Consider the following 21297-nt stretch of genomic DNA (forward strand, 5'->3'; position numbering starts at 1 on the left):
AACACAGTCCTCCTCATTAATCCTATGTTTTGGCAGCTAAATTCAATTAATAAAGCAAACACATTAATTTTTATGAGTGATGGAGATTAATATTCTGTGGTTTTATTCGCTTTGACAGGATCTCAATATCCCGTCTCATACTCGGATTAATGGCTCTGCTGTTATTAATGGTTGTGAAGCGGAGATGCTCTGCGCCCTTACATTAGATGACAACACATCTGTGCTTCAAATGAGGACCGAGTGCCAGCCAAAACTAAAAGTGGAATTTATATTCCGACATAACCTGGCCGTGCTGAAAGAAATCAGTGAGGAAAGCAAGCTGTCAATCGCTGTTGGCAAACAGGCGAACTACAACATTGACATCCTACTGAAGTCTGGAACCTGTGCCATCGAAGTAAAAGGAGATGTTAATGCTGACAATAAATTGCAATGGAAGATGGTTGCAGAGAACAAGTGCAAAGCTATCCAGGTAATGTGTATAAATCATAAGGCCCCTTTTAGACGAGCGAGTTCCACGCTCCGAACTTGCAGGGTGAGTATGCAGCAGTTCCTGTCCTGACCTCCCAGCGCTGATGGGGTCGTATAGCATTATATTGATTTGTGATGCTATGTAACCCTTACAGTTCTGGAATGTATTGGATAACACTGACATAATGCTGTCAGTGTTATCCAATACATTCCAGAACTCTAAGGGTTACATAGCATCATAAAGCAATATAATGCTATGCGACCCCGGCAGTGCAGGGAGGTCACGACGGGTGCTGCAGCATACTCACGCTGCGAGAAAGGGGCCAAAGAGTGAGTGTATGTCTCAGTGACTCGTGTGCATTGTGCAGCTGTAGGACGTTGTCGTGGTTGATGTGTAGAATGTTAAATTAATGGATTTTATATATTTTTAGACATAGGCCCATTTACACATATTTTTTAGAGGACCTCTACCATTTTCAGGTTCTCAATAGTTCAAAAGACATAATAATTCTGGCTCCTGGTTTGACATGTTTTCAGATTGATTTTAACAATCCTGGTGGATTCCAAAGACTTATAATGGGGTCCATCAGGTTTCCATTGGGATTCCGGAGTTTGTGGTGGCAAGAATATTGCTGAAGACTGCACTATACTGGAGGTCAAAAATACTGAAATCGATTAGTGTGTCTATATTTAATTGGAGCTGACCTCACCCTTAAGAGTTATTCTAAAACTGCTTTCTTCTGATCATTCTACCTCCTATATTGCTTGAAAGGATTATGCCAGGTTTTCAAGTTATCTAGTTCTAGTTATAGTGAATAACTAACTGATCGGTGAGAGTCTGACCGTGGGAACCCCACTAATCCCAGCAATAGGGCTCTCATTTCCCCATCCTGAAGGACGGGCAGGCTGTACATGCCCTCCACTCATTCTCTCTAAGACTGCCGGAGATAGGCGAGTATAGCATTAGGCTATTTCCGGCAGCCCTATAGAGAATGTTTGGCTTGCTACTCCTTCAGAATGGGCAACTGGGACACTCAGGATCGGTGGGGTTCCCAGCAGTTGGTCCCTCACAGATCAGTTAGTTATGCTTTACACTGTGGACAGGGGGTAACTTGAAAACTTAGCACAATCCCTTAAAAGGGGTTGTCTATTGGTCGACAAATGGAGAGGGTTGTGCATGACCCTCCAAGGACCTATCATTCTGATCCAGAACAGAGAGCTACTAACAAGAATGGTCCTTGCTTTGGGGAATTTGTATTCCATGATGACCATTCACTTGAAGGCTGCAGTTTGCCTGGGGCGTATGAGAAGCCAGACCCACAGCAATTAGCTGATCACTGGGGTAGCTTCCATCTGAAAAGGGGTTGTGTTTGTGAGTCAACCCCATTAAATCCTTGCTGTGCTGGATCCTGTTGTATCTGTAGAGCAGAACCGCTAGTTACAATATTTTAACCCTTTAAGGACCCTGACATTTTCCTTTTTTGCGTTTTCGTTTTTCACTGCCCGCCTTCCCATAGTCCTAACTTTTTAATTTTTCCATTCACATAGCCTTATAAGGGCTTATTTTTCACGGGACAAGTTGTACTTTCTAATGGCACCATTTACATTTGCATACCATGTGAAAAATGAATTCCAAATAAGGTAGAATTGGGAAAAAACGCAATTCTGATAAAGGTTTTATTTTTGTTTTTTTACACTGTACAATCTGGGGTTAAAATTGACCTGTTATCTTCCTTCTCCAGATCAGTACAGTTACAAGGATACTACAGTTGTATAATTTTTCTTGCATTTTAAAACTGAAAAAATAAATTAAAACCTTTGAGGGGAAAAAAAAATTGTTATAACCATATTCTGACCGTTATAACTTTTTTGTATTTAGGTGTACAGGGCTGTGCGGGACGATCTGTACTTTTTAGTGATACCAATTTGAAGTGTGTGTGACTTTTTCATAACTTTTTAGAAAAAAATTATTGGGTAGTTGAAGTTACAAAAAATGGCGAATTGGCTGTTTTTATTTATTTTTTACCTTTACACTGTTTGCCGTATGCCATTAATATTGTTATATTTTAATTGTATGGGCATTTCCGCACACAGCTATGCCCATGATGTTTATTTTTCTATTGGTTAAGTATTTTTATTTTAAAGAAAGGGGGTGATTTGAACTTTTATATTTTTTTATTTTTTTTTATATTTGTAAAAACCTTTTTTTACTTTTTTAAGTCACCTTGAGTGACAATAACTGGCAATCATTAGATTGCCCATTGTGTTCATTGATGGCTATATAGCCATTAGAGATGAGCGAATTGACCTCGGAAGAAACATCCAAAGTCGATTTGCATAAAACTTTGTTCTAATACTGTACGGAGCAGGAGCTTCGTACAGTATTAGAATGTATTGGCTCTGATGAGCCGAAGTTTTTACTTCGCGAAGTCTCACGAGACTTTGCATAATAACTTCAGAAATGTATTTATACTGTAAAAAAAAACATTTCCCGAACTCGGGTTCTGTTCCTAGTGGTACCCGAAAGTGAATGTGGGAGGAATAATCGCTACTGCAGGTCTTCGTCCCTCATTCAGTTCAAAAAATGATTTATCAGCAGCACATCCCTGATTACACAGGATGATATGCTGCTGATAATTGGGCTTCCTTCATTTTGATCATCCAACAAACAAGCATTTGCTCGTTTATTGGCTGATCAGCAGCACGATTATACGGGCCAGTTATCTGGAATGAGCGATCCTATGAACGCTTCTTCCCAATAATCGGCCCACAAATTGCTCTACTTTGGTACATAACCTCAGCTTTAGTTATACTGTGTATGGACCTATAATGGGAGGCAGGCTGTGTATAATATGTTTTGGCAGATTTGATTTGGAGGTGTAATAATAGTATTTCTCGTTTTCTGCAGGACCTTGGAGCACCCATAAAAGTAGAAGGTTCTGGCTATATAGTAATAAACAAGAAAGCAAATCTGGACTCACAAATGTTAGTGGTGGTTGATGAAAGCACCCTGCAGGGATTACTGATCCTAAAAGCAACAGAGGTATGCAAGATTCTACCTATCTACCAAAATATATTGAATCGTGATGACCATACAGCTATCTTACCAGGAATAACTAAATATTACTGCAGTGAGCCCCTGAGGAGCCTGTGCAGAGGATGTAAGTCGTAGTGTCCCTGTTGAGATGACATGTCACGGTGTACTCCCTCAGGCTGTTGCTCCCAGGGGATCGATGCAGTGAAAAGCAATCAGGCCAGAAGTAGAAGAATAAAAGTCTTTCTTTATTTAGTGCAAAATAGGAGTTGTAGCACATCCAGCAGTAGTTCTATACTGTATAATTTTTCTTTCCAGATGATGAGGTATGGTGGCTGTCCACAGGCTTTTAATGAGTTGGCCTGAACTGGGTGTGATCTAGGAGATGGGTGTCTGTGCTGTAGTCCCTCACCTGCAGCAGTGGCTTTCTGGTCACTATGCTGAATGTAAATGCTGTAGATTTTCAGGTATCTGTATCTTTGGTATTCTTGAAGTCTCTCTTGAGTAGTGATCTCACAGAAACATTTGAACAAGAACTGGTCGCTAAGACAATTGGAGTAGGAGCTCAAGCATGTGCTTTCACACACTTCACTAGCCTATCTAAGACGTTCCCTCCTGGCAGGAAGTAGGACTACTCCTACCAAGAGGGGGGAAATGGGATGTTAAGTTCCATTCCTAATGCTAATCATACCCCAACTGCTGTTGTACAGGGCATACATGAACATAGCAAAGCATATCATAACAAAGTAAACAATTGCAGATACCCCCAGGTCTAGGTTAGTTCATTACCATTGGAATGTTAACCCCCAGTTGTCAATTTACTCATACATTTCCAGCAGAAACAACAGAAAGAACAATTAATGTAATGCAAAGTTTTATAAAATGAGATGATGTAGGGGAATGCAAATACAATTAGTTGTCACTAAAACAAACATGTCACTGAAGTGGTCAGATCTTCTTCGAGGGTATGTTCACACATATTGTGTGAGAAAAACAAAGCGTGACACTTAGATTTCTTTCCCACGGTTGTGCAGGTTGATGTGCGAGATCCGCATGAAGATTAACCCGATTCAGTGGTGCTAATCTGTCGGCTTTCCATGTTGAATCTGTGGGAATAAGTAGCTACTTTCTCTTGCAGATCTTTATTAGAATGTGGATTGTCATTAGATTTGATGTGGATGATGCAGAAATCTGTGTAAAAATCGGACTTGTGTACAGGTCCTAAAGAAGGCACTACTACAAGCCACTACGTTGTGCACGGGTTTTATACTGATGACCTATCCTCAGGATAGGTCATCAGTATCTGACCTGCAGAGGTCCAACACCCAGAACCTCCACCGATCAGCTGTTTGAAGATGAGGTGGTGCTCCATGCAAGCACTGCTTCCTCTTCATCACACTGCCCGTCGTCTCAGAAGAGCAGTGTAATTACAAGTACTTGCTCCATTCACTTGAATAGTGATTACTTGTAATTACACTACGCCACCACTGCAACGGAGAGGACGTGTAGTGTAATGAAGAGGAAGCAGCGCTCACATGGCGCTCCGCCTTCTCTTCAAACAGTTGATCGGCAGATGTGCCTGAGAATAGGTTATCAATACAAAACCCCTGAACAACACCAAGTTTTTTTATTCTTTAAAAGAAAAACAATGCGGCTCTGTCAGTAATATTTATATATTTTGATTTTTCATACAGAAAAAACAAGAGCTAGATGCAATTCTCACCCATAACGTCCAACCTGCAATAACTCTTGGTATACCCACAAGGACCATGGTAGATGTGACAACAGAAAGAAGCAGTGAACTATATAAAAGGTCAATTCACCTTAGCTGGGACAATAAACAGGTATTTAAAAAGCACAATTAATATTAGCAATGCAAACATTAACTATATTTATCACCTGTCGATACAATTTGTTTTTACACATACATGTATATAAATAGTTGCGGTGTGAGGCCCCTAGAGGCAACCCATGTAGAAGAAGAGGGTTGAACCAGAGTATGTGCACAAGCTTAAAATGACCCTCCAGTTTAAGAAAAAAAAAAATCACCTTAACCTCAAAACACTTACATGGTGACCTCCTTTTCATCTGTTTAGCTGCTGATCCGCTAATTATCAGGTCCCTTTTCTGCCATCCAAGACGGCTGCAACTCTTCTCAGACTACCTGGTGCACACTATGCATTGGTAGTCCAAGATACTTCCTACTTGTCCAGCCCTGCTCTTGGATTGGCCAGCACTGTTCATATGAGCAGTACTGGCCAATCCAAGGGCAGCAGGAAGTGACATGGACTACCAAATAATGCACAGGATGCATCAGGCAGTCTGAGAAGCGGTGTGGCCATCTTGGATGGCAGAAAAGGAGCCCAGGAATTGGGGGATCTGGAGCAATTGTAAAGGAGGTCACCAGGTGTTCTGCATCAGTTAATATGCATTTTTATTTTAACTGGAGAATCACTTTAAATGACCTACAATGGTTTCTGAGCAACAGTAACAGTGCATCCGTTGGAAACTTGGTAAAATCACTCGATGATTCTTTTGGTTGAATTTGCGATTGCAGGTCAGTGAAGAAGTGAACTTTCTTCAGAAGGATGAACACGTCACTTTCAGTTACAAGATAACACATAATCTCGAAACCCTAAAAAGGTTCCTGCTTGAAGATAAAGTGGAAGTTCGGGTAAGTTATTTTATTCCACAAACCAACCCCTACTGCTAAGCTAGCTATAGACATTAGATAAATGTTGGCAGAACCTGACAATTTTGTGGGAAATCGGCTGACCTGTGTATTGGGCCTCCTGATGATTTCCCAATTACCGATGTTGGGAGAGATAAGGATCCGGTACGCTGCTGTTGAAGGTGTCTGGCAGCAGCTTTCCACCCTCCACTCCAGGGATCAGCAACCTCCGGCACTCCAGCTGTTCTGAAACTACAACTCCCAGAATCCTCCTTTCACTTTTTGGGCAGTTACAAGAACAGATGAGCAAGTGTGCACGTTGGGAGTTGTAGTTTCACAGCAGTTGGAGTGCCGAAGGTTGCTGACCCTTGCTCTACTCATTCAGGAACCATGCATACCGAGTAGGGATGTGTATTGGGGGAGGGGTCAGGAAAGATAGCTGTCAGCTGAAAAAGAGTTTTGCCAACATATAACAGGATGACTGCTTGTCATGAGATTTTCAAAATGTCAAACTATATCAATGTTCCCCAACCTCCAGCTCTTCAGCTGACAGATGCAGGCTGGGAGTTGTAGTTTTGCACAGGTTAGAAGGTTTGAGATCTCTATATCCTCCAGCTTGGGATCTTTATTTGAGATGTGATGCAACGGACGGGGTCAGCGTCTGGGGTATTCCTTACCCTTTAAGAGGTTTTTACGATTATATGTCCCTCTGACAGAGTAAGCTGTCGTGACACCAATTGCAGTGAAGCAACGGAAGCACAAAGCTCCCTTTAAGTGAATTGTTGGTACCCAGGTGTAGGATTGCCAGTGTGGTGTAGAGGTGGCCACAATATCCCTGAAGATGTTGTGTTGCGCATGTCACGGTGCTCCTTACCTGGATATAGTTGGATCCCAGACGTGGCCATCCAAAGCAGTTCAAAAGGGTAGTTAACTTGGATAGTGTAGGAATAAAGTTGAGTCCAGACTTGGTTGTATGGAAGTTCCATAGTTGCTTTACTTTGCATAAACGATAATCCAAACAATCCACAGAACTTAAAAAAATGGACAGGCACACTCACACATGAGGTCACGGGGAAATGCTAAAAATATATACTCTATTTAATACATAAAATCACATACACCATAAATTAAGTCACAATTGTAGAACTTGGTTAAAAAGAGTGATAAAACAATAATAAAACAATGATCCAGACTAGTGGTACTTGGTACTAACTTCAACTATATTGGAGTCCCGCTTTCTTTTGTAAGACTGACACAAATTGCATACGGACAAGTGGTGTTAGCAAAAGTAGGCTAGCCCCATATGGATGTGCGTGCAGCTAGCCGGGTTAGTTGGTTCAATATAAATAATTCCGATCAGGTTAATTTGTTGAATATAGAACAGGTTAGTTTGTTAAGTATAGAGCCTACTCACTTAACATTCACAATCCACAGAACTTGTCTTGGTTTCCAACAGGTTTTAGCAGGACTTTGGCAGGCACACTCTTCTGCAACAATCTCAGCTCTGCTATAGCTTTCTCAGCTCTACTATGCTGTAGCTTTCTCAGCTCTGCTATGTCAGCAATATTAAATAGGAATGCTTTCCTTTCTGCTTGATGCTGTTGTTCTAAGTCTGTCTCCCACTGTGATCCTAGGAACTTCTTGTCCTGGCTGGCTTTTAGGGAGAGCTCAGTCCCACCAGGGACGAGCGTCTGATTTCCTCCCTACAGCATGGGGTACAGGCACTAACTGGTTCTACCAAGATCGTACTTGCTCCTTGGAGGAGAGTATATGAGAGCTGGAAAGCCAGCTTCCACCCTCTTTAAAGTAGCACTGCCAAGTCTGCTGTCACCCCCTGGGGAACCAGGTTATTACATGAACAATACAAATGCATAAGAAGAAATGCACACTAAATGGAGGACCTGGAATAAAGGCCTAAGATGACATGGTTATTGCATATACAGACAGAAGTAGGGTGTAGGAGTGGTAATGCCACTTGGCAATATCAATTTTCAGTAGGACACAGGAGAGAGTCACTAATAACGTAATTTGTGATTCACATATTCAGATTTTTGCCAATAACAATTCATTTAGAGTTAGTCTACACTCCTCTCTCTATTCAGTACATAAATATGCTGTAAACACTTGAGATTTTCCAGATTATTCCTGTAATCACTTTATCTTGACACTACATGTACTGGAAAATGTCATAAATGCACCCAACCCTCAGCATTTAGGTTTTTTCCAAATTTCCTAAAACCTGCTAAACTCCAGTGACAGATAATGACATCTAGCTGCATTTCTCAGAAATATGCTCTTTTCATGAACACTTGAAACCTCCCATAATCTTCCTATTATTTATTGTAAACATGTTTTTTCCCATCAATGACCTCATGAAAGAAATAGTCAGCATGAGGTGTAATCTATCGTAATATATATATATTTTTTTTCCGTTCTTAGGCTGATATCGAACTCAAAGAAAATAGAAATATGACCCTGGCCACTTACTATGGACCCCACTTCATAAATACCACAGTGCGAATAAAGAGCAATGAGACAAGCTGTAACCTGACCGCAAGCGTCCAGCACAACTGGCCTTGGTTACTACGCAATGGAATTTCTGCTTCAGTACAGGTGATGCGCTGAGATGTTTGCATACAGTGGCATATCTGGCTTCTGACTTTGTACATTTTTCATACTTAATTGTTTTTTCTGTTTTTTAAACAAAAAAAAAGACAAAGACAAGCCAAGTAAATGCAAGACACAGTTCTAATTATTTCATGTATGGAAGGAAAAAGTTATTAAACACAGCTGACACCCCCTTCCCTTCCAAATGTAAAAGGGTTATCCAGCTTTATAAAATTGAAGGGGTTGTCTACTCCTTTACTATTGATGGCCATCAATATCTGATTAGCGGTTCCCACCCATCAGACCCCTACTGATCAGCTGTCTCAGAGTAGCTCCGGCTGTAAGCCAGTCCTGAAACTACACAGCTCTGTCCATTACGGGCCACTGCGCAAGCGTGACTAACCGTCATCGTTTGCTGGAGCTAGTGTCATCGCGTGACTAACCGTCATCGTTTGCTGGAGCTAGTGTCATCGCGTGACTAACCGTCATCCTTTGCTGGAGGTCGTCTCTGGCCCTTAATTTTTCCTTACCCTCGGTGCATGCGCAGTGGCCCGTATTTTTTTCCTACCCTCGGCGTGCATGCGCAGTGGCCCGTAATTTTTACCTACCCTTGGCGCGTGAGTGTGAAATTTGTCTACCCCGTCGTTGTGCGCCTGCGCCAACACACCTCCTTCTCAGCCACTCTGGTGGCGAGCAGCGAGACACACCTTCTTCCAAACCTTCCGGAGCGGCTACGTCACAACAGGAAGTGACAAAGGTAGCAAAATTTCACGGGTAGCAAAAAATAACGGAACACCGGCACTGGAGGTACTGAAGAACAACTCATAGGTGGGTGTGTGGGGTGTAGGATGGCTTATCCATCAGTAGTTAAGGAGTGGCAGACCCCTTTACCTGACTACAAAAATTATAGTGAAGTAGGAGCCAGCTTGTCACCTGATGTAATCATTGAAGAGGTTGCCTCATTCGCAGAAGCTCTGCAGCCCCTTCAAAAAGCTGATCTGCAGGGATGCCGAAAATCCAAACTAATACTGATGACCAATAATTTACAAAGCCGGAAAACCCCTTTAATATTTGCATGTATCACTTTTAGGCTTCTTCCACATCCGGCAGAGGATCTCAAAACCTGAATTAAAAGGATCCGTTCCACTTAAAAACTCCTAATGGCTCAGTTTCGCCCGGATCGGGTTGTATTAAGCCAAACAAACCTGATCAGGCATGAAAATCATTGTAAGTTAATGGGAGCCTGATCTTTGAGATCCTCTGCCAGTTCTAAAAACCTGAATTAAAAAACACAGATGTGAAAGTAGTCAGCTGCAACCAATCCCTCCAATTATTACATAGGTCTTTCTCATCACTGTGGAGAAATTTTTATCCTACTATTCTTTGCACAATTGCATTCAATTAGCCAGACTAAATGACTTTCAGTCATGAACTGTTTATGGTGCTGCTACAGCATTTCATTGGAGTCCAAAATTTACAAACCATAACCCTTTCAGGACAGGGCCATTTTCCATTTTTTACTCCCAGCCTTCCAGGAGGCATAACATTTTACTATTCCATTTACTTAGCTGTGTGAGGGCTTGTTTTTTGAGGAAAAGTTGTACTTTTCAATGGCACCATTTAATATTGCATAGAATGTAGTAGGAAACTGGAAAAAAAATCCAAATGGGTTGAAATTGGAAAAAGAAAAACTACAGTTTTATGGGATTTTTTATGGCGTTCCCTATGCAGTAAAACTTACCTGTTCCCTTCATTCTCTGGGTCAGTACAACAGGGATACCACATATATATATATAGATATATATATATTATATATATATATATATATATATACCGTATTTTTCGCCCCATAAGACCCATTTCCCCCCCCATCCCAAAAGTGGGAAAGAGGGGAAATGCCCCTGCATCTTATGGGCGAATACTAATGAAGCGCTTCCATTTTGGAAGTGCTTCATTAGTACCAGAGGACCGGGAAGTGGTGAAGGCTCTGTACTCACCGCTTCCTGGTCCTTGGCTGTCGGCTGCGCACAGTGTGAGGGAGTGTTGTGACCTCACGCTGTGCGTGCCGGGTCACAGCACAGCAGACTGAAGAGGAGGAAGACCGAGTGCGGGAGGTGAGGAGCGGCGGCATCCGGAGCAGGAAAGGTGAGTGTTTTTTTTGTTTTTTTTTCATATGAGGCTGATGGACGCTGCTGGGGGCATATATGAGGCTACTGGGGGTATATATGTGGCTACTGGGGGCTGAAGAGAGACTACTGGGGGCATATATGAGGCTACTGGGGGCATATATGTGGCTACTGGGGGCTGAAGAGAGGCTACTGGGGCATATATGAGGCTACTGGGAGCTGAAGAGAGGCTACTGGGGCTGATATGAGGCATGGGGCTCTTATCTGAGTTCTGATTGGGGGTCTGATCTGAGGTCTTATTGGGGTCTTATTAACATTGGGGGTCTGATTGGTGGATTGACCTGAGATGTCATGAAAATATTTTTTTTCTTATTATCCCCCTCTAAAACCTAGGTGCGTCTTATGGGCCGTATACGGTATATTTTTTGTGTTTTAATGCTTAAAAAATCACCTCTAAAATAAAATTATTTTGTGTCACCATATTCTGACCCCATAACTTTTTTTTTTAGTTATGTCTACAGAGCTGTTTGAAGGCTTATTTTTTGTGACCACAATAAAACCGTACCATATGGGATAAATATTTTTATATTTTAATAGTACGGGCTTTTAGAGGTGAAAAGTGCTCTCTAGCAAAGAAGCAGACTGGAACTGTATCGTCTAAAGTGGTGAATTCAGGTCCTGTTTGGGATTCCATGACTGAGTCTGAGCATGGAGTCCTTGTGGTAAACCTTTGCTGTGGAGCGACACACTGCCGTCCCCGTCTGTGATTGTCAGGGGAGCCATCACTTATGACATACCGTCACCCCTACTAGTGATACAAGGGACACTATGAGCGATATGTGCAGGACATCCTTGGGCACATGTGTTGCCTTTCATGGCAGGGCTTCCAACTGGCATTATTCAGCAGGATAATGCTCGCCACACACAGCAAGCATTTCCCAGGAATGTCTCCGTCAGATTGCAGCACTTTCTTCACCTGTTCTTTTTACCATATTTATCGCCATCGAGCATATATGGGACCAGCTGGGTCATCAGCTTCAGCAACCTATGAGTGGGCAAATGTGCCGCAGGATAGCATACAGAGCCTGTATCCCTCCATCCCTCCTGTATCCCTCATCTTGTATCCAGCTACAGATGGCCCAACTCTAGAGCCTCCTTTCCTTTGTACAGTTTTTCTCAATTAACTTATCCTTTCGCTCTAATATTGTATCATCAATACTAGAAATGAGCATAGTTTTCAAAAAATTCATTCAGCTGCTTTGTCGAACTTCGACAAGAAAATTTAATTTATTACGAATTACTTCGCAATAAATAGCATACCATTGCATGGAACGTTTGCGCCAAGACATTTAACCCCTCAGATGCTCAATGCTGATCATGGCATCTGAGAGTCACATTCAGCCAGGAGATTAATCAGGGGTTAAAACAAAAAAATACATATTCGCCTCATCCATTTGAGTCACCATGTCATCACGCTGGGCAGGCCAGTGACGTCATCACTGATTTGATCCGCTATGAAATGGATGAGGTGAGGTTGTTTTTTTTTTCTTTACTGCCATTTCAGGAAAAATTGATTTGTTACCACGAAGCGCAAGAAAATTCGGATTTGTGGAGAATCGAATGTTTCCTGAAATTTGAATCGAATTCCAGTTTAACTTCGATTTGCTCAACACTAATCAATACATTCACACATAGAAAGCTTAAATCGATTCCAACAATTCCTTCTTGGTGCATTATTTTTTTGTGTCAAAGAGTATTATGAGGTTGCTTCTAATGATTTACGCAAAATAATGTGAAAAGTACAGTAAGTGACCATTTAAAGGGAATCTGTCACATGGTTTGAGCATATTAAATTGTTACTACTGCCATGTACAACAAAATACCTTATTTTTTGCTGTAGTCTTCATTTTTTGTTTCCTGGTTTCATTAGCAATAAAATCCTTTTTCTGTTATGCAAATGAGTGTCCCAAGGTGCCCAGAGGGGCGTTATTATCCTACTCTGGAGCTCAGGAACTCCCCCGTACAGTGCCTAGCCCGCCTTTCTTTGGAGCCCAAGCACGCCTCTTCCAGCATAAGTAACTGCCCACACCCGAACTCTTTGCCGCCGCCGCCCTCCGCTAAGTTATTATTTGGATGTAACTACGCCCACAGATTCCTTTTGTACGCACGGTCTATAGCAAAGCAGCAGCGAGCAGGAAGAGAGAGACGGGAGACGGCACGTGCGCACGCTGTCTCCTCATGCAGCTGATCGGCGGGGGTGACGGATGTCGACCCCCTCCGATCTGATATTGATGACCTATGCTGAGGATAGGTCATCAATATTAAAGCCCAGATAATCTGTTTAAGAAACAGTCCAAAAATGATCTTTTTTTGGTGGCAGATGTCCTGCTCTCTATTTTCAAATCTGTATAAGTGGTGGTTGCAATTTTGAGAGATTTCTGCATTATAAATCACAAAAGTTTTGGATTTGCCAAATTAGAGTCTTTGGGAAATTCATAAGAAATTTGATTTGTGTAGAGTAGTTCTCATACACGTGGTTGTTCCATATCTGTAGCTGTAGAAGACATAGTAGCTGCAATGGATTCTGGAGGCAGTGGGTGCCACTTTTGCAGAAATGTTGGTAAAAACAATGTAGTAGCTTTCAACAACCTGGAACTTGTTTCTCTGCTAAGTACAAAAAGGTATGTTGCTACTTCCATTACTGCAGTTCAGTTCACAGTCAGTTTGGTGTTCGGCCTATTGGGTTCTTGTACTTGATTTGCATTGGGGTTCATTGCCATGTCAGAAAAAAATAATTTACGGATTACATGTAGAAATAGAAGGAATGCTTGGCCAATTTATCTAGTCACGAGGCACCATCATGAAACCAATAAATTGACTGATATTTTTCTTTAGAGTTCGCTGGACATACAAGCAATGGATGGCAAGCAGGAGGTGTCTGTGGAGGCCACAACAACACAGAACGCCTTTATGTGCTCTGTGTCCTCTCTGTCTGCAGCAAGAAACCACAAGATCCTCTTCAAAAGTGCCCACAACATTGACTGCTTTCTGAAATATGGATACCCTAAAGTCATCCATGTGATGGGAATATTGGCAAAAGAAGGTGTGTAGGTTAACAGACTTATAATGTTATCTTTACTCTTTATCTTGACCCCATGGGTCCCATAGCAGCCACATGGTCTGCCTGTTATGGTATGTATTCCCTTGGTTGTGGGGCATCCAAATGGCCATTTCTGGGTTCTGTAGCTAAAGACTAATCGTTGTTTAATGAAAGTTTATGCAACATACAAGACGCTTCGTGTTTCAGTTCTCCACTTTTTAAAGATCTCTATTTGTGAGGCTGAAACCCCCAGAGGCCTAGCACTACTCCGAGCTGGCCTTACTACCACTGTGTCAGTGCAGGTAATACTAAACTGATACACTTGACATTCAGGGGCGGACTGGCCATAGCCCTACGGGGAAATTTCTCGGTGGGCCAATGCCCAGACGGGCGTCAAAGCCACCCTCACGGCCGACAATCGGGTACATAGCGATCTGATGCTCTCAGCATTAATGAATGCTAGGAGTATCTCTGGTACTTATGTACAGGATGGGCAGAAGAAAGTGACTTCCTGCATTCAACTGTATTGCCATCCTCAGGATACTGCGGTGGGGGCAGCAGTATTTTGTGCTGCACTACGGTAATGCTGGCCCGGCCTACTTATATTGGCTCTGCCTTCTGTCACTTTGGACCTGCCTACAACATGGGGCCCGATTATTATTTTTTATAGTTTTTTTCCAGGGCCACTTAAGCTTCCAGTCCGCACCTGTTAACATTGATGAATTTTAGAAAACTATGAGGACATGAAGGGATAGAGATACTACTGATGTACTGAGCACACAAAGATGATAAATAGAACGGGTAAGAACGGGTCCAAAGGTGGTTTTAAAGGGGTTATGCCATTAATATAAATGTATCCCACCCAAAAGATATGCTATGATATGACTTTCCCCAAATACCACCATCAAACCTGCCCTATTCTAAAGTATTGGCTTATTATTGCGCCCTGTGGCAAATCAGTTTCAATTTCAGTTGCTGTTGGTTATGTACTGTAGTGGAGCCTTGTAAAACAGGACGCACATGCTCACATCGCTTGTTTTTTATATGTAGCGTCAATTATGGATGGATGGGACAGACGGCAGATAGATAATAGACAGACACATAGATAAATATGATGATGAATTTTAGTACAAGTTGTGTCTGTTATAAATCCAGTTACACAGAGCATTTGAATATGTGGAGATAGAAAATGAACTGGTTAGTGTCCCATGTCCTGCTGATGTCAAGACACTTTCACTGCCTTAAGACAAGATGGGACAGAAGAAGTAGGATTCAAGCAAGAACAAATGCAAAAAAAAATCCAAAGAGGAATGGGAGTTAGACTGCATGATGAGAATAAACTTTACAGTGAAAATTAGTTTATGGGACAACCCTTTATACATAGAACTTATTATGAAAAGACTTAGGCCTCTTTCACACGGGCGTTGCGGAAAAAATGTGCGGGTGCGTTCCGGAACACACGCGATTTTCCACTCGAGTGCAAAACATTGTAATGCGTTTGCACTCGCGTGAGAAAAATCGAGCATGTTTGGTACCCAAACCTGAACTTCTTCACAGAAGTTCGGGCTTGGGTTAGGTGTTGTGTAGATGTTATTATTTTCCCTTATAACATGGTTATAAGGGAAATAATAGCATTCTGAATACAGAATGCTTAGTAGGTGATCAATTGAGGGTTAAAAAAAAATAAAAAAATTAACTCACCTTCTCCTCTTGTTCGCGTAGTTCCCAGTCTCTTCTTTACTTCTTTAATGATGGAGGCTGTGGGCTAAAGGACCTTTGGGGACATCAGATCACATGCTCCAATCACATGGTCCATCACCGTGGTGATGGACCATGTGATTGGAGCATGTGATCTGACGTCCACCACAGGTCCTAGCCGGTAGTTCATCTTTTAAGAAGTAAAGAAGAGACCGGGAACTACGCGAACCAGAGGAGAAGGTGAGTTAATTTTATTATATTTTTAACCCTCAATTGATCACCTACTAAGCATTCTGTATTCAGAATGCTATTATTTTCCCTTATAACCATGGTATAAGGGAAAATAATACAGTGAATAGACTGTCTCCTAGCAACCATGCGTGAAAATCGCACCGCATCCGCACTGCTTGCGGATGCTTGCGATTTTCACGCAACCCCATTCACTTCTATGGGGCCTGCGTTGCGTGAAAAATGCAGAATATAGAACATGCTGCGATTTTCACGCAACGCACAAGTGATGCGTGAAAATCACCGCTCATGTGAACAGCCCCATAGAAATGAATGGGTCGGTATTCAGTGCGGGTGCAATGCGTTCAACTCACGCATCCGCGCGGAATACTCGCCCGTGTGAAAGGGGCCTTAGGGTACTTTCACACTTGTGGCAGAGGATTCCGGCAGGCAGTTCCGTCGCCGGATCCGTCAAAACGTATGCAAACTGATGGCATTTGTCAGACGGATCAGGATCCTGATCCGTCTGACAAATGCATTGAAATGCCGGATCCGTCTCTCCGGTGTAATCCGGAAAAACAGATCTGGCATTTATTTTTTTCACATTTTTTGTGGTCTGCGCATGCTCAGACCACTAAAAACGGATTCAGTTTTTCCAGAACACTCAGGGCCGGATCCGGCATTAATGCATGTCAATGGGAAAAAATGCCGGCATTCCGGCAAGTGTCCCCAGAATTTTGGACAGAGATAAAACCGCAGCATGCTGCGTTATCTCCGTCCTGAAAAGGCAAAAAGACTGAACTGAAGACATCCTGATGCATCCTGAACGGATTGCTCTCATTCAGAATGCATTAGGATAAAACTGATCAGTTCTTTTCCGGTATTGAGCCCCTAGGACGGAACTCACTGCCGGAAAAGAAAAACGCTATTGTGAAAGTACCCTTAGGCCCCTTTCTCACAGGCGGGTTTTCCGCACAGGTGCAATGCGTGAGATGAACACATTGCACCCGCACTGAATCCGGACCCATTCACTTCACTGGTGGTAATTTTTTACGCATCTCTTGTGCGTTGCGTGAAAATCGCAGCATGTTCTATATTCTGCGTTTTTGTGACGTTTGATGTCGTAATCGCGCTCACCACATTATTTTCCCTTATAACCATGTTATAAGGGAAAATAAAAAATCTACAGGACACCAAACCCGAACTTCAGTGAAGAAGTCCGGGTTCGAGTCTGGGTACCACATTCAGTTTTTTATCACGCGCGTGCAAAACACACTGCACCAGCGATAAAAAAACAACAACGCAATTAAATTGCGTGCGCACTCGCGTGGGTTTCCCGCAATGCCACACGCGACGCATCCGTAGCAAATCCTAGATGCCCGTGTAAAAGAGGCCTTAGAGAATGTCATTTAAATTTAAATATGTCAAAGGTTTAAAGGAAATGTGTTATCAGAAAATGACCAATGGTTTAAATAATGCATTGCCCTTTTCACACGAGCGAGTTTTCCACGCGGGTGCGATGCGTGATGTGAACGCACAGCACTGCACTGAATCCGGACCCATTCATTTCAATGGGTCTGTGTACATGAGCATTTTTTTTTCACGCAATAGGTTCTGCGTTGCGTGAAAAATGCTGCATTTTTCTTTATTTTGCATTTTTCACGCAGCCCTGGCCCCATAGAAGTGAATGGGGCTTCAGTAAAAAACGCATTTCATCCGGAAGCAAGTGCGGATGCAATGCCGTTTTTGACTGATGGTTGCTAGAGAGGCTGTTTGTAAACCTTCAGTTTTTATCACGGGCGTGAAAAACGCATCAAAACGCATTGCACCCGCGCGGAAAAAACTGAACAGCTCACGCAATCGCAGACAAAACTGACTGAACTAACTTGCAAATTGTGCGAGTTTCACTGAACGCATCCTGAACGCATCGGACCTAATCCGTCACGCTCGTGTGAAAGAGGCCTTAGGCTGCTTTCACATCTGCGCTTATTATTTCCGTTCTCCGAGCAATAGAATAAAATAATGAAGTCCCGGATTCGGCACATAGCTGAGCAAATGGAGCCTGACAGATCCCATTAACTATAATGAACATGCAGGACTTTTCTCTCCACTATTTTAATGAATTCTGTAACGAAGCTTCAGACGCAGATGTGAAATAAGCTTTAACGTTTGTTTGTTTTTATTAGTTTTGTCATTTCGGTTTTCATTTTCTGTGTTCCTAGCTATATTTAAAATATATCCCGTTCTTTGAGAGCTGCCACATGGGCCATACGCATTATAGACTGGAAGCTGCGATATCACCTATTGTGAATGGTGCACCCTGTGTTATCTACAGTAAACAGAGGTGATATCTGGCATCGAAATCCTGGCTGTGATGATAATGCGATGGCTACCGAAAGCTACATGTACAGAATAGGACGTCTCAACATATTAGACCTGGAAGACAGACTGAAAAGTGAAAACTGCATGATTTTAAGTTTAAAAAAAATATATAGATAGTGACATGGAAAATTTAAAAATCACCAAAAAGTTGTAAAAAATATATTTACATAAAAACATGATTTAAACAATATGTCAGTTTCTGATGATACGAAAGTAAGAAAGTACAGTTGTCCCGCAAAAAAAGGTCTTCATGCTGCTATGTGAATAGAAAAATAAAAAAGTTATGGCTCCGGGAAGGCCGGGAGTAAAAAACAGAAACACAAAAATGGAAAACCGCCATGTCCTCAGAGGGGAGCAGAGAAGGAAAGGTTGAGCATGCGTGTCCACCTCTGCACTTTTACTGAAGTGGACACACAGAGGCTGCTGAATAGAAACAGCAGGGAAATGCTAATGTTATTCCTGGAATATCTGGTAATACGTATAAATATTTAATAACTGTACAAATACAAAAAAAATTATAATTATGAGTTGGATTAACTATATAACTTCTTTCGTGTGGCAACTCTTTTAAGTTATAATAGAAAATTAGATAAATAATTAAGCTTTACTTTTTTTACAATAAGGAAATATTCAATCAAAATATGAGCTCTAGAAGCAGAAGTGTAATGACTCTTTCTCGTGAGCGAGTTTTCCGTCCGGATGCCATGCGTGCTGCAAATGGACAGCAGTCCAGACTGAATGCTGTACATGCGTATTGTTTATCAAAGATCAACTGTGCGATCATGAGAAATCTCAGCATGTTCTAGATTGTGCATTTTTTGCTCAGGTCTGCCTCAATAGTAATGAATGAGGCTGGATGAAAAACGGAAGGCATCCGGATGCAATGTGTTTGCCCTATGTTTTCTGCAGTGCAGGGGGAGACTTCAGAGCCTTTTTATGTCGCTGATCATGTTCTTGTTGTTTCCTTTCATAGGAGATAAAGTAAACGGTACCTTGGATATGGAATCTGATAAGAAAAAGTTAAGGGTTGATTTAAAATCCTTTATAGATTTTCATCATAACTTCGGCATTGCTGCAGGAGTGAAGCATTCAGTGCCTACGCTGGTCGCCTGGTCAATACCGAACTCAATGCAGGTAATTCATTGACTGCTGAATGTACCCTGTCATGTGTCACATAAATACACAGTGAGGGACATTTTTAAGGGCTGTTTCACATGAGCGAGTCCATTGCGGGAATCGCGCTCTGTGTGTGAGTGTGATCTCCGCTCTGGACTTGCAGGAGCGCACGGCATGATCATGATTTATAATGCTATGTGTCTCTGCATGGCCTTTTTTCCACAGAATCATAGTGACATAAAACTGTCAGTATGATTCTGTAGAAATAAGGTCAAGCCGAGGCACACCGCAATATAAATCATGATAATGCCGTGCGCTCCTGCAAGTCCAGAACGGAGGATCACACTCACACACGGAGCGCGATTCCCGCAATGGACTCACTCGTGTGAAACAGCCCTAAGTCTACTTTGACATCTGTGTTTTTGCTGGATCCGGCAGGGATCAGCAAAAACACTTCCCTTAGGATAATACAACCGGCTGCATCCGTTTTGAGTGGATCTGGTTGTATTATCTCTAAAATAGCCATGACGGATCTGACACTAAAACCACTGTAAGTCAATGGGTTCTGGATCCATTTTCTTTTGTGTCCAAGAAAACGGATTTGGCATCATTGTGTTTCATGCCGGATCCCTCTTGCTCCAGCATGGGAACGCAAGCAAACGGAACGGATTGCTCTCTAGTGCATTCTGTTCCATTCAGTTCAGTTGTGTCCTCATTGACAATGAATCGGGATAACACTGAAGCGTTTTCCTCCTTTAGTAATTGCCCCTCAGTGTGTATTACGCCTTTCACATTTCCATTCCATTCAATTTTTATACATTTTATTATCCTATATGTGAATATTTTATGTATTTTATTTTTTTTTTTAAATGGATGCATAGTTTTCTGTATATGATTTTTTGAAGTCACTCCATGTATTCCACTTTCTGTCCTGGCTCTTTAGCTTACTTTCTGTTTGGACTTTTAGCACAGCAAACAGCCTCACTAGAATTTCTCAGACCATTCACTGCGGCTATTGAGGAAAGGAGATGAGTGACTCAACAAGAGCACCGATAAGGGTGGATATCTTTATCTAGGTCTATCAAGAGAACAGTAGAGCTGTCATCCCAATTTTATGCCTACTATTATTGTGCGGATAACATCTTCCCCTCACAGCAGCAGTAAACTGACAGTGGATTACTGACCTGTTTAGGAGGTCTTATCATTTGTGCTGACTGCGGCAGAAGAGCAACATTTTGTACTTCATTTTCAATAGCAAAGTACTGCTGAAATGAAAAACAGCCACAAAAAATAGTTTGCTATGGATATTGAGTTTAACAAAGGAAACCTTTTCAGCTGATTGCCCCCGATTTGATACATATGCAAATTACCCTGAGATGAGTCCTGTCCCTGACTCATCTCACGTACAGGACTCATCTCAGGTTAATTTGCGTATGTATCAAATCGTTTTTTTATACAATAAAAGCACACAGAGCTATGGGGACTGGGTATTGCGGATGTGCTAGCGGCCATCCAGCAACCCATGTCCTCAGCTCTATACACAAAATCCCGGTGACAGGTTCCCTTTAAGGCTTCACATCTCCGTTAGGAGATCCGGCAGGTTGTTCCAGCACAGAGCTGGCGTTTCCGGATCCTCTAATTTACTGACAGTTCCCCATTGACTGCAATGAGGTTCGGTTGTGATCCTGCCGATTTCCGGCATAAATGCCTGGTTTTGGCCGGACAAAAACGCTGCATGCATCTGTTTTTTGTCCGGCTAAAACTAGGCGTTTTTTACCATATCAGGCAGCCAGATCTCCAAAATGGAGATGTGAAGACGGCCTTAAAAGAAACAGTGCTTTCTTTATTAGATTGATAAATCCACAGT

At 42.1% G+C, this 21297-nt stretch overlaps 1 protein-coding gene across 1 annotated transcript in view; it reads left to right on the forward strand.

Moving 5' to 3' along the window:
- Positions 1 to 358: 358 nt before the first annotated feature.
- LOC121008756 overlaps positions 359 to 21297 on the forward strand; it is a 124269-nt gene continuing 103330 nt past the window's right edge. Inside the window, exons 1-7 of the mRNA XM_040441452.1 lie at positions 359 to 469; positions 3377 to 3511; positions 5197 to 5346; positions 6060 to 6176; positions 8613 to 8786; positions 13802 to 14009; positions 19288 to 19448. Of these exons, the coding sequence (XP_040297386.1) occupies positions 437 to 469; positions 3377 to 3511; positions 5197 to 5346; positions 6060 to 6176; positions 8613 to 8786; positions 13802 to 14009; positions 19288 to 19448 (978 nt within the window). The 5' untranslated portion in view covers positions 359 to 436. The remainder of the gene's footprint in view (positions 470 to 3376; positions 3512 to 5196; positions 5347 to 6059; positions 6177 to 8612; positions 8787 to 13801; positions 14010 to 19287; positions 19449 to 21297) is intronic.

Source organism: Bufo bufo, chromosome 7 (genome assembly GCF_905171765.1).
Source record: "Bufo bufo chromosome 7, aBufBuf1.1, whole genome shotgun sequence".
In the NCBI taxonomy this organism is placed as follows: Eukaryota; Metazoa; Chordata; class Amphibia; order Anura; family Bufonidae; genus Bufo; species Bufo bufo.